Source organism: Hyperolius riggenbachi, chromosome 2 (assembly GCF_040937935.1).
Source record: "Hyperolius riggenbachi isolate aHypRig1 chromosome 2, aHypRig1.pri, whole genome shotgun sequence".
In the NCBI taxonomy this organism is placed as follows: domain Eukaryota; kingdom Metazoa; phylum Chordata; class Amphibia; order Anura; family Hyperoliidae; genus Hyperolius; species Hyperolius riggenbachi.
The window spans coordinates 138,718,057-138,732,753 of record NC_090647.1 but is presented as its reverse complement, the minus strand read 5'-3'; the positions used below and the strand labels follow the sequence as shown (position 1 = coordinate 138,732,753).

Below are 14,697 nucleotides of genomic sequence, written 5' to 3'. Positions count from 1 at the left end.
GTCCAAAGCAGGGAGCACCAGGCGTTGCGTTAGGGGCACGTTATGCGACCATAACGTCCCCTAAAACGCAACGTCCTGGTGTGAAACTAGCCTAAAGCAAGCCTAAACAGCTGTTCTTTAATCGGATCCGGACCGATGCAGTACGAATCTACGTCCAGCAGGTGGTGCTAAGCCCCTGACTGGACGTAAACTCTACAGTGCACCGCCATTTACCGCCGATCACGCCGCCCTGTCCCCGCCGCAATTTGCTCGCCCTGCCGTCTGACGGCAGAGCACTGTGAGCTGGGCAGGAGCCGTTTTCTTTGGCTCCTAGCCCTGTCATCACTGTAAGCCAATCCCATTGGTTTACATTGATTGACAGGGTTAGGAGCCAATGAAAGCGGCTCCTGACCGGCGCACAGCGTTCTGCCGTCATAGAGACGGCAGAGAGTGGAGCCTGTGGCGGGGAAAGACCGGCATGATTGCGGCGATTTACTGTACCAGCAGCCTCTGGTCCTTAAAGGGAACCTTAACTGAACGGGGGGTAAAGAGTTTTACTTACCTGGGGCTATTACCAGCCCCCTGCAGCAGTCCTGTGCCCTCGGCGCCGCTCTGGAATCCTCTGGTCCCCCGCTGTCACTTAGTTTCGTTTTTGACAACTCACCAGTCGCCGGCCGCCATGCGTATTATTGGACGCATTCACCAATGCAATTAGCGCTATTGCGGACCGCAACGCGTACAAAAATACGCGTTGCCGCATATCTACGCGTGCGGAATGCGGCAACGCGTATTTTTGTACGCGTTGCGGTCCGCAATAGCGCTAATTGCATTGGTGAATGCGTCCAATAATACGCATGGAGGCCGGCGACTGGTGAGTCGTCAAAAACGAAACTAAGTGACAGCGGGGGACCAGAGGATTCCAGAGCGGCGCCGAGGGCACAGGACTGCTGCAGGGGGCTGGTAATAGCCCCAGGTAAGTAAAACTCTTTACCCCCCGTTCAGTTAAGGTTAAGGGGGCAGAGGCTGCTGGTACCAAAGTGGTTAAACCAAGAAATACAGTATCCAGCCTCTTACTCTTTAAAATTACTTAAAAAAAACCCAAACAACCTGTAGGGCCCGTTCACATCTGAAACATCCGGTAATCGCCAGTGTTTTGCGGCAGTGATTTTCCCACGATTAACATGGAAAAATCACTGGACACTGCGGCGGTTTTGAAGCGATCGCGATTAGCGTGCTTTGCACACTAATCACGATCGCTAATCGCGGAACGCTCATCGCCGGCAAACCGCTGCATGCAGCACGGTTGCGGTTATCGCTAACCGCAACCGCGTCAGTGAGAACACTGCCACTTGTACAATGTGAGAACAGGCCCTTATGCTTGTAATTAGTTATCAGTGGGGATTATATACTAGTCCACTAGAGGACTTGCATACCTCTTTTAGGCTTTGTTCCCATCATAAATCGCCAGCGCTATCACAAGAGCTGAACTATTTATTAAGAGTTATTTTCTCTACTTTTCCTTGTGCTTTGCACTTAAAAAAGCGCTTTTCTAAGCATTTTTGCAGAGCGAACTCTTTCACCCAGAAATGAATAAATACAATGTATTTATTCATGAAAGCGCTGGGTAAATCGCTATACAAAGCGATTTTTCAAGCGCTTTGCGATTTCCCTATAATTTCCATTGAGCAAAAACGCTCAGAAAATAGTACAGGAAGCGCTTTGGTGAGTGGATCAGAAACAAACTGCTCAGATGTGAACACTCTCATTGAACATTGCATTGGAATCATTGCACAAGCTCTTTTAGAGCGATTTTGAAAATCGCCAGCGCTTAAAAAAAAAACAAAATGCCCTAGGTGTGAACAAGCCCTTAAAGAGAAAAAAAGTGAACACAGCCTAGTTACATGTTGGAATGGCAGGGTGCATACACCGATATCTCGTGTCACATGACAGTTTAGGTACCCTTTAAGTGATGCTAAACTTGGAATTCAATGTCAACAGTAATGGAGTTGTAGAGTAACCCCCAATTTTTTAAAGCCTTATTTGATGCCCCTTAGATCTGTAGCTAAGGTTCAAGTTTTTTAATGCATTCTTTGTTGAATATATCATGATTTGCAATGTACCAAAATAGATGCATTGTGTAAAAAAAAAAAAAAAAAAATTAAAAAAAAAAAAAAAAATGCATTATTCTTTTCTTTTATTACCTGTCTGGCTTGGTTTGAAATGTTTACAACCCATTTAGGGGCTCTTTCCCACTAAGACGTTGCGTTAGATGCGACATTAAGGTTGCATAACGTGCCCCTAACACAACGCATTGTGGTGGTACTTGAGGACGCTACATAGAGCCGCGTTAAGCGGCTCTTGATGCGTCAGTGATGCATACTTTTTGACGCATGCGCCGGTGGAGACCACGTGAGCGGAACACTCCGCATCACGTGGTCCCGCCAGCCAATCGCCACACAGAGCGGCCGCTCCAGGAAGTAAAATATTGTAGAGATAGGAGCGGCCGGGCACATCCAGTAAAAAAAAGACCTTTATTGAAAATGCAATACATGCAAGCATGGCAACAGTCAGCCAGGAGAGAGAGGAACAAGCATGAAAGAGATAGTCTACAGCTGTTTCACACTCTACAAAGGAGCGCTTCCTCAGGGTCCTTTGTAGAGTGCGAAACAGCTGTAGACTATCTGTTTCATGCTTGTCCCTCTCTCTCCTGGCTGACTGTTGCCATGCTTGCATGTATTGCATTTTAATGGTTTTTCAATAAAGGTCTTTTTTTACTGGATGTACCCGGCCGCTCCTATCTCTACAACATTTAACTTGATGGAACGATTTTGGACTCCGGAGTGACCCAGGTGTGGAGTTTTGTGCACCTCCTTTTCTACCCATTGCTGCTCCAGGAAGTAAACACTGCATGTCACACAAGGCAGTGAATATTAATTAGCCATGTGGCTAGGGGCACTAGGGACTCTCCCCTCCTCCTCCAACATAACTGAGCATGTGCAAGCAGTCTAACTCGGCTTAGAACGCAAAGCATGCTGCACTTTGTTTGAACGTGCAGCGTTACCCTGTAACGCAACGTGGGCACTGTAAATAGCCTATTGATTGTCCATTACTGTGAGTTGGGCTGCGTTACAGGCTGCTCTAATGTGCGCCTGTAACGTCCTACTAAAAGCAACCTAAATGTCAGGTGCAGCTTTGTTACACTCAGTTTAAGGCCTGGAACCTACTACAAAACGCTATCGCTAATCGCAATCACAAGCATTTTGTATGAGTAGTTTGTAAGTGATTTCATGAGCGGTTTAGGGGGGGTTTTAGAAAGTGTAAACAATTTGCCAGCGGTTGTGTATCGATTAGCGTTTTAAAGTCTGATTGGTCCTTTCATTTATTTTGTTACAGTGTACATTGACTTTAAAACGCTAGCAAAATCGCCCCGTGCAGGTTTTGATGAGCGATTACACCTGTGATTATATACTTTACATTGATGCGCTAACACTAACAAAATGCTGCATGTTCTACGCTTGCGATTTTGGGAATCGCAAATGCTCCAGTGGAAGTTGGCACATCCGTTAACATTAGCTGAGCATTTTTGGAAATCGCTAGCGTTTTCAAGCGCTCCCTAAACGCTCTGAAAAGCGCTCTTGTGGGTTCCAGCCCTGAGTCTGTAAATTGTTCCCACTTTTCCCCTATCCTACCATCTACCACAGCCTTTCTCAACCTTTCTACCCTGGAGGAACCCTGCAAATAACTTTGGGATATCAGGGAACCCCTGCAAATAACTTTTGGATCTCAAGGAACCCCTGCATTTATTTTTCAGGAGGCATGGTCTTTAAAAGTATGTGGTTGTTTATTTCACTACCCCTATTACACTGCCACTCATTATACTGTCTCCAGAGCCCCCAATTTCATGTTTCTTGTTACAGTACCACCTATTATAGTGAGCTCTATTATACTTCCCCCACAATGGGTACAAATGCCAGGGAACCCCTGCAGAGTACTCAAGGAACTCTGGGGTTCCATGGAACCCTGGTTGAGAAAGCCTGATCTACCACATGAGGTAGTCACGGAGTAGCTAAGAGGTGGCAACAGCCAGTCTTTTCCTGTGAAAAGAGCTGACCCTGCTTACCTCATCCTTATGTTCCACAAGCATGAGGGTGGTGGGGGCACATGCTGGCTCTGTAAACAGGAAGTACGTCCCATTGTAGCAGCTATATGCTTTGTGCCAAGGTCTCTGGATTGGCTGGCTGCATCAAATGCAAAAACTGAGTAATGGTCAATGAGATGCAAAATAATTTGAGTTGATGCAGTATCATGCAAATGTTGCATGCAAATGTATGCAGCTTGAAAATGAACTAATTAAATCCTGCTGTGCTGACGTAAAATTTGATTGGTCCATTTTCAAGCTGCATAAATGTGCATACAAAATGTGCATAATCACTTTGAAATTTTCATCTCATTGACCATCCCTAGTAATAATGAAAAATCCAGGAGAGTGTACCAGAACCCACTAACACCACTGAGCTTTGATTTATAAAAAATAAACAGAAAAGTGTTTGTTTTATTTTTGTGAAGTCTTGTGGAATGAAACTGAGCAGATTTAAGGTGGGTACACACGTAAGATAAAAGTCTTTGGAAAATGAAAGATCACAGACCATTTTTACCCCCTTTCATGTAGTATGAGAGCCATACTCTACACAGTCTATTCTATGGAGCTAAACTCCCCATCAGATAAAAATCTTTGCAAGATGCTGCACACAAAGATGCTGTACACATACAACAGATCAGTATCTGCAAAAGATCCATTCCTGCAAAATGCATTCATAGTCTATGACATCTGCAGATCCTCATACACACCTTGTTTAATGGACATTCATCTGCAGATCAGACAATTATCTGCCAATCTGAAGATCCAACCTGGTGGATCTGATCCACAGATAATTGTCCGTGAAACAAGGTGTGTATGAGATCTGCAGATATCATAGACTATGAATGCAGTTTGCAGGAACGGATCTTTTGCAGGAACAGATATTTTGCAGATACTGATCTGTTGCATGTGTACAGCATCTTGCAAAGATTTTTATCTGATGGGGAGTTCAGCTCCATAGAATAGACTGTGTAGAGTATGGCTCTCATACTACATGAAAGGGGGTAAAATTGGTCTGTGATCTTTCATTTTCCAAAGACTTTTATCCGACGTGTGTACCCACCCTTACTCATCATTTATGCGTAGCATCAATAAAAACATAAAATAAGATAGAAACTTAAGTCACATGGACAGCTGTCAGTCTCCAGCTACAACTCACACTGTATCTGTCGTATCACCTTCAATCCATCAAGACATATTTTATCTTAATTTTTAACTTATGTTTTTAGAACCAACAATGGAATATTTGTTTTTTTTTCTTTTTAATTCCTACTTTTCTCATACAATAATACAGTGACTCACATTGCTTGAAGTATTCTTCTCCAAATGACTCTTTGATGTCGGGAGAAAGCTTTTTCCATAGGCGCTGCAGATTCTTTGTCTGAGCATCAGCATCATTAATAAATGTTCTGAAACCTCCAGGCTCTATTATGGAAACTTTGATCCCAAAATCACGAAGCTCCCTCCTGCAGAAATAATCAAAATATCACAAGAGAGCTTATCTTCATCACCACACAAAGGGCGATTTGTGAAAGCTGCATAAAGTGATGATGACCTGTGATCAAGAATAAAAATCCTGATTATTGCATTTAAAAAAAAAAACACCACTATTGGGTCCATGCATAAAACATTTGCGGGAAAAAAATCTTGGAGGGAAAACACCGCATCGGTATTTTAGACTTTTGTGTGCTAATTCATAAAAAAGTTTACACTTGCGATAAAAGGTCGGGGAATTCCCGCACTAAACTGGCGGTGCTGCTGAGTTTTTTCATTTGCTGGCTGAGTTGATAAATTTTCTCTGTGCAGACAGAGTTTTATAAAGGAGGCAGCCCCAGCATCCCTTTACATGTGCATTCTTAACTGCCTCTGTTTGCCCTGAATCTGTCTATAAAGGCTCATACACACATCAGACCATAGTCTTTGGAAGATGAAAGATCACAGACCAATCTTACCACCCTTCATGTAGTATGAGAGCCATACCTTCACAGTCTTTTCTATGGAGCTGAACTCCCCATCAGATAAAAATCTTTGCAAGATGCTGCACACACAGATGCGTATCGCATTATCTAAACAGGCGGTATTCTCTGTGCTGATTCCACCTGCTCTAATCTTTATGAATTGACATGTACGGCTGGGGCCCACAGAGCGGCTTCTTGAGCGTTTCTGCAGCCTCTTGCGGCTCCGGATACGCTAGGGTAATGCATTTCAATGGGAGTGTGCACACCACAGCGGGAGGAGTTTTGCAGAAACTAATCCTCCCAGGGTGAGGCATTTTTTGGATTGCGGAGGTGTTTCTGCCTCAATGTTAAGTATAGGAAAAACGCAAACCGCTCTGAAAAATGGCAGATCAGAGCGGTTTGCCAGGCGGTTTTGTTACAGAAGCTGTTCAGTAACAGCTTTACTGTAACAATATATGAAATGTACTACACTGAAATCCGCAGCAGCAATCCGCAAAATGCTAGCAAAACGCCTCAGAAAAATTTTAAAAAGCACTTAAAAATCTGCTAGCATTTTGCGGATCTGCTAGCGGGTTTTTGGTGTGCACCAGGCAATAGTGAGTGACATGTGTTGAGATAATCTCCGCACAAGGCGGTAATTTCCCGCACTGCTCAGGAATTGCAGCTTTTCATGCGGAAACAGCTTTTATGAATGGACACTTTGCTAAATGGTCGGTAAAGTCAGCTGTTTTGAGCATTACCGCATGTGGGAATGCTTTATGAATAGAGGCCAAAGTCAGCTTTGTGATCCCCTGATCTATCGGGTACAAAATCAGATTCTTACCTTAAAGAGACTCTGAAGCGAGAATAAATCTCGCTTCAGAGCTCATAAATAGCAGGGGCACGTGTGCCCCTGCTAAAACGCCGCTATCCCGCGGCTAAACGGGGGTCCCTTCACCCCCAACCCACCCCCCGCAAAAGTGTGTCGTAGAAAAAGTCGCTGGCTGTCTCTTCCTGGAGGCAGGGCTAACGGCTGCAGCCCTGCCTCCAGTCGCGTCTGTCAGCGGCGCATCGCCGCCTCTCCCCCGCCCCTCTCAGTGAAGGAAGACTGAGAGGGGCGGGGGAGAGGCGGAGATACGCGCTGACAGACGCGCGTGGGGCAGGGCTGCGGCGGTTAGCCCTGCCCCAACCAGGAAGCGCTCCCCCGGTGTATCGAGGGGGATTTGGGGGTGAAGGGACCCCCGTTAAGCCGCGCTATAGCGGCGTTTTAGCAGGGGCACACATGCCCCTGCTATTTATGAGGTCTGAAGCGAGATTTATTCTCGCTTCAGACTCTCTTTAAGAGAGGGAAGCCTCAGGATCCATTTGAGGCTTCCCTCTGTATTCTGATGTCCCCCATCACTGAGCGCGGCCCCCCAGAAGATTAGCAACAATGCATTGTCGCTAATCACATAGGGGCTGCACAGCTCCTCTTCCTGGATCAAGTGCGCGCAATTGCCAACTGAGCCCAACGCATGCCCAGTAGCATGAAGCCATGCTACTGCACATGTGTGGGCGGGCTCACACGGCCGTTGCATGCACTTGATCCAGGAAGAGGAGCCCCAATGTGAAGGGGAGCCGCGCTCAGCAACAAGGGGCTTTACAGCAGCGAGGGAAACCTCAATAGGATCCTGAAGCTTCCCTCTCTAAAAACTGTCAGATTTTGATGGTTATTTTTTTTAAATAATCTTTCTTATACTTATATTTACACAAAGTGTAAGAAAGATTAGTGGAAAAAAACAACCATTACACCCTCAGTGGCGAATTCAAATAATCACCATGCCTCAGGATACTGTAGTTGTAAATAAAACAGTAGCTCATCGTAATGACTAGTACTGGAAAACCAAATGACTGGATGTGGGATTTATACTGCACAAGAAAGAGATTGGGACTGTCTGGTTTTTAAGGGAAGGAGTGGGGGGCCCTTCACTGTGGCAAAGGCTCTATGCCAAACATAAAATATGCCAAAGCTCCAGTGTTCCCAGTAATATGTTGCAGCTTTCCAGTGGCTCTATTTAGTGTTACATACACACACAGCGCATAGTGTGCCCCGCAGCTTTCAAGCAACCCAGTGAGCTTAAGCTTTTTATTGCCCCCTAAATTGTATAATTTGTTGAGCCAAGCTTTTATGGTGCTACTGTATTTGTCCCCCAGCTGTTTAGTTCCCCCCAAAAGATTGTGTGCAGTTTTGTATGGGCCTTACAGTATGCTTCAAAATAATTGCTAAGGGCCTGTTTCCACTACACGCAGATTGGATGCAGAATGGATGCAGAAAAACTGACTCCAATAAATGCCTATGGGAAAATCTGCACCTGAAAAATCGTGTTTAGTGGAAACAGGCCCATAGGCATTCATTGGAGTCAGTTTTTATGCATCCATTGTGCGTCCAATCTACGTGTAGTGGAAATAGGCCCTAAGGAGAGGCATAGGCTAAATGTGACTGTTCAAAGGACACCCAAGGCGAAAACCTAAACCTACCTTTACTTGGGGTTTTCACCTTGCCTTTAACCACTTTACCCCCGCCCGTACGGATTTCTCTGTCCCTTTTTCCATCCTTTAACCCCCAGGGACGGAGAAATCCGTACTTTGCGCACTCCCGCTGCTGCCCGCGCTCCCGCTCGTAAACACGCCGCCCGCCGCTAGTAAACACGCCGCCGCCCGCCCGCCCAGAGATCAACGAACGGGAAAATCCATTCCCGTTCGTTGATCTAAGCCCCGCAATGATCCGCTGCCGCTCGGCTGAGCAGCGCGATCATTGTGAGCAATAACAAAGTCCCAGCCTCTTTCTACTTCCTGCAAGCGTCCGGAAGGACGCTTGCAGGTCGCATGAAACAAAAAGTTACTGTTGCCATCTTGTGGCCAAATAGTAAAACTACACCCTAACCATTTTTTACACACAAACTAGTTTTACACAAAAAATTAACTCCTTACCTCCCACACTCCCCAATTTTTTTTTTTTTTGTAATTAAAAAAAAATAAAAAATTTACAATTTAAAAAAAATACATAAATAGTTAACTTAGGGACTGAACTTTTTAAATATTTATGTCAAGAGGGTATAACACTGTTACTTTATAAACTATGGGCTCGTAATTAGGGATGGACGCAAAACTGAAAAAAATGCACCTTTATTTCCAATTAAAATATTGGCGGCAAACATTGTGATAGGGACATAATTTAAACGGTTTTATAACCGGGATAAATAGGCATATACATTTAATGGGTTTTAATTACAGTAGCATGCATTATTTAAAAACTATAAAGGCTGAAAACTGAAAAATAATAATTTTTTCCCACATTTTTTCCTATTTTCCCATTAAAACACATTTAGAATAAAATTATTCTTGGCATAATGTCCCACCTAAAGAAAGCCTAATTGGTGGCGAAAAAAACAAGATATAGTTCATTTCATTGCGATAAGTAATGATAAAATTATAGACGAATGAATGGAAGGAGCGCTGAAAGGTGAAAATTGCTCTGGTGGTCAGGGGGTAAAACCCCTCAGTTGGGAAGTGGTTAAAGTGTACCAGAGACGAGCAACTAAGAAAGATTTATACATACCTGGGTCTTTCTTCAGCCCCATGGCTACGGATCATTCCCATGCCACCGTCCTCAGTCTTCTCTAGCTCCGGTACGGGGTCCCGTTAGTTCAGCTAGTCGAGCCAGTATGTATAAATCTTTTTTAATTACTCGTCTCTGGTACACTTTAAAGAGAAACTCCAATCAAGAATTGCACTTTATACCAATCAGTAGCTGATACCCGCTTTTACATGAGAAATCTATTCCTTTTCACAAACAGACCATCAGGGGGCGCTGTATGACTGATATTGTGGTGAAACCCCTCCCACAAGAAACCCCTCCCACAAGAAAAGTACATATTCTTTGCAGTTTCCTGTCTGTGAACCTTTCTGCATTGTGGGAAAGAGCTGTTTACAGCTGTTTCCAACTGCCAAAAAAACAAGGAGCAGCTACATTACCTTCCAACAGTAAAAATGTCACCATGTAATAAATGTTAGAATGTAAATCAGGGATTTAAAAGATTTTACAATGGGCAAATACTGACTAAATCATTTATACATAATTATTGTAAAAATGAAGCACTTTTTTTTTATTACATTATTTTCACTGGAGTTCTTCTTTAAAGACTGTGGGTCATATTATGACCAGGGATGCTCGGGTAGTACTTTTTAAAACCCGAATTGATCCGGATCCGGGTACCCAGATATCCGGATACCTGAATCCAAACTTTTAGATATCCGCATGAACCCGGATATCCGAACGTATTACCCGCGGATATCTGACCTATTCGGATATCCAAATAGAAAAAAACGGAAATGCCTTTTAAAATCATTTCCTCTTACCCACCTCTGCTCCCCCTTTCCTCTTGTCTTCCAGGGATGTGTAGGATGTCAAAAGCACACTTACACACCTTGGCCAGGAATCGAACCCAGGTCCACTGCTTAGAAGGCAGCTATGCTCACCACTATACCACCAGTGGCTGGGAATCAAACCCAGGTCAACTAACATTACAGGCTGAAGCCAGCCATTTCACTCATCTCTTCAACTACAAGAAAGGCCCAGGAGTAGTCTTAGCTACCGTAATATCTATGTTACGGCAGGGCCCTTATTACACTTTCTCTTACAGGGCTATGGAAACCAATTTGCCCATGCGATAAAGCGAGTTGCAAAAATGAAATCATAACTAGCAGAGGATGGTTTTGATCCATCAACCTCTGGGTTATGGGCCCAGCACACTTCCACTGCACTACTCTGCTGCCACAAAGGGAATGCTTCTGTAACGATCCGCTCAGCTGCCTGCGCAAGCAGGCAGCCTTTTGATCATTATTCAGGTCTGCATGCTGCAGGACTCTGGAAAGAAGACCTTCTGTCAGTTTTACAGCTTGTGCTTGCTGAGGAATTTGCATACGTTGTCATGCAAATTGCCTGGCCACATTCATTGGAGGCGTGTACTACAAGTACTTTCCATATGTTTCCATGGCAGCAACGGCTGGGTTAAGTCCCACCCACTTGACCCCTATAGGACCCATACTATAAAACTCCCCCTTCAGCCCCCCCCCCCCCCCCTCTGTCTTTTTTCTGTCCTCTCATCACCTCATCGGACCTGATACTGTAATGCTGCCACGTGAGTCCTTACCTTCCGCACAGCGTTTGCCTCGCCTGTGTGAGGGCCCCTGCTGGGAGTCTAAATGGCACAGCGCAGGAGGAGTAGTCCGTTGCTGATCACGGACAGGCAGCGGACCAGTGAGTTAAATCCTCCAGACTGTTTGCCTCTATGTTGGCGGCTAAAGGCCGCCTGGCGTCCTGCTCCGGGTACTATGAGCGAGCCGGCGTGCGTTCCACGGTGCGTTCCGCCGGCTCAGACGTACTTCCGCGTCACTTCCGGTTTCGGTATAGCCAATAGGGTGATTGGAGCCTCCCCTCTGCTCTGATTTGCGAAGCTCAGCGGGGAGGGAGATTTAAGGCTGCAGTTTGTGTACAGCTCTGGTCATTCTGCTGAGGAGGCCAGAGCGTATGGACGCTGTGGGAGCGTGTGATTCAGGCGCAATGGAGGATTCAGAAGGTAGGGGGATTCTTCTTCTTCTAGTACTTACTCAAATTAGACACAAATAGGTGTCCGGCGGGATTCTAAAGCTAGGTTTATTTATCTATTCTGCGGCAGGTGCTGACAGTGCGGAGCGGGAGGTGCCACTAAATGATCAGGTGCAGGTTATAAGGTAGGCTTGCTTGGCAGCCATCATTTAGGTAGGTAATCTTTTTATAGGAAGAGGCGAAGATTACAAATTTATTCTCTCATTTCAGCCCCAATGAAGAAAGGGAGAAAAGAAAATCAAGTAAAGCCGGCCCTTCACAGCCAAGTTCGGAATCTCGACCCCGCACGCAAACCAGACAATCACGATCCAGGAGTAGATCTCGATCGAGATCGCGGAGACGTTCCTCTTATAGGAGGAGACGGTACAGCAGATCACCGAGTAGGGATCGCTATTCTTACCACAGCTCGTCAAGGAAGAGATGCTGGGCTTGTGGAGATCGGGTGATGCCCGGAAAACTGGTGTGTCAAGCATGCTTTACCTCAATGGCAAAAGAGCCTGAACAACCGAAGGACATTGCCGAGATGATCAGAGAAGCGGTACAGGAATCAATGAGTTCCTATATAGCTTCATTGCCCTCATCCCAGCCAAGACAGGAGGAACCATTGCCGGAGCAACCAGGCCCTTCTCAACCTATGGAGGCGGAGCTGGAACCGGAAGTCGGCTTTAATTTCAATTTTCGTCCAACCATATATACTGGCGGTCAGAGAAGCAATTAATTGGCAAGAAGATCAGCCACAGGAAGCAACGACGTCAGCTCAAAAGGAGTTTTATACTCATCTAAAGAAATCGGTGAAGCCTTTTCCGTTAATCGAGGCTATACAGGAACTTATCTGGGAAGAGTTCAAGAAAGTGGATAAGAAAACGATCCCGACAAATAGGTTTGGTAAACTTTACCCCATGGAGGAGGGTAAGTTAACGGTCCTGGAAGAACCTCCAAAAGTGGACGCGGCGGTGGTAGGTCTGGCTAAACACGTTACCCTACCCAGAGATGACTCAGCATCATTCAATGATCCACTTGAACGTAAAATAGACTCCGAATACAAGAAATCATACCTTTCCTCAGGAAGTGCCTGTAAACCGGCCATTGCACTAACGTCAGTGGCTGAGGCGCTAAGGGCATGGACTGACAATATTGAAGAAGCGCTCAGGGCAGATACCGACAAGGAGGCCATTATCGCAGCCCTGGACGACTTTAGACTTACAGCAGATTTCATCGGAGAAGCATCCGTAGATATAATCAGAAGTTCGGCTCGATCAATGATGCATGCAGTTATTGCCAAGAGGGCCTTATGGCTAAAGTCGTGGTCAGCGGATGCTACTTCGAAAAAGGATTGGTGCACAATTCCTTACGATGGAAAGAATCTATTCGGCAGTGAGTTAGAGACGGCCATACGACGTGTCACTGGTGGTAAATCGGGACTTATCCCACAAGAGAAAAAGACAAGAAGGAACACTTTCCAGAGAACTTCTTACACTAACAGATTCAGGAACACGGGCTCATATCGCCCTGGCAGAGACTTTAAGAAGTCATGGCAGAGTTCACAAGCTTCCCTTATGAGACTCAACAAACAAAAGAAGACAGCACAGGCCCCTACGTCTCAGAAGTCGTTTTGATGTTCAGACCGTCCATGGTGGGGGGAAGATTGCTACTCTTCAGAGATGCATGGACGGAAGCAGTCAAAGACAAGTGGGTGATACAGACCATCACAGAGGGCCATCGTTGGAAGTTTTCAAGACTGCCCCCCGACATTTTCAGACCAACAGCCTCTCAGGAAAAGAGGGAGACTCTAAACCGATACGTACAGGAGTTATTAACAAAGCAGGCCGTGATACAAGTACCACAGAAAGAGAAAGGATTGGGAGTATATTCATGCCTATTTTTTGTCAGAAAGAAGACTGGAGATCTCAGACCGGTCATGGATTTAAGGAGACTCAATTCCTTTATAGATCTGGAACGCTTCAAGATGGAGACACTGCACACAATCCTGAAGGTGATACTAGTAGGAGACTGGGCACTCTCAGTGGACCTAGAGGATGCGTATCTTCATGTACCAATAGATCCAGCCTTTCAGAAATATCTAAGGTTCATTGTGGGAGAACTACACTTCCAGTTCCGGTGCCTCCCATTTGGGATCTGCACGGCCCCAAGGACTTTTTCCAAAATACTCCTAGCATTAGTAGAAACGCTAAGACTCAAGGATCTCAGACTGTACCACTATCTGGACGATTTGCTCTTACTACATCAGGACAGAGACACCATCGTTCAACACAGACAGATCCTACTATCAGAGTTACAGAAGTTTGGATGGAAGATCAACTTCCTGAAAAGCCAGCTGATACCAACCACGGATATTATATTTCTAGGGGCACGTCTACAGACAACACTGAACACAGTCAGTCTTCCCGAGAACAAACAACTAAGGATACAGAACCTGACAAGAAGCATGATTTGTTCCTCAAGGGTATCTGCGAGACAATGTCTCAGCCTATTGGGAACTATGACCTCCACTATAAGCATGACAAGATGGGCACAATGGCATATGAGGCCTTGGCAGCTGGGCTTCCTGTCTCAGTGGTCCAGCAGAGACATGAATCAGTCGATAATAATAACAAGGTTAATGAGAGACAGCCTACACTGGTGGACAGACAAACGGAACTTAGCAACACCATTGCAGATTCAGCAGTTCTCCACGATCACACTTACCACGGACGCCAGCCAGGCGGGTTGGGGTGCGTGCTTAGGCTCACAAACAAGGGGCGGTGGAAGCTGCAGAACACTCACGTACCGGCAAACATTCTGGAGATCAGAGCTGCATTCCTAGCACTTTCCACATTCAAGAATCAACTAATGCACAAGGATGTAACCCTGCGGATGGACAACCGGACTGCGGTCACCTATGTGAGAAGGCAGGGTGGTACCAGGTCAAGGACACTGCTGCAAGAAGTGGCGCCAATATTTCACCTAGCAGAGACCTGTTTCAACAGTCTAACGGC

The 14,697-nt window shown here is 45.5% G+C and overlaps 1 protein-coding gene across 1 annotated transcript in view; it reads right to left on the bottom strand.

Annotated features, from left to right (window-relative positions):
- Positions 1–14,697, bottom strand: part of LOC137545826 (retinol dehydrogenase 7-like) — a 73,059-nt gene that overhangs the window by 1,754 nt on the left and 56,608 nt on the right. Inside the window, exon 4 of the mRNA XM_068267503.1 lies at positions 5,420–5,583. Within this exon, the coding sequence (XP_068123604.1) occupies positions 5,420–5,583 (164 nt within the window). The remainder of the gene's footprint in view (positions 1–5,419; positions 5,584–14,697) is intronic.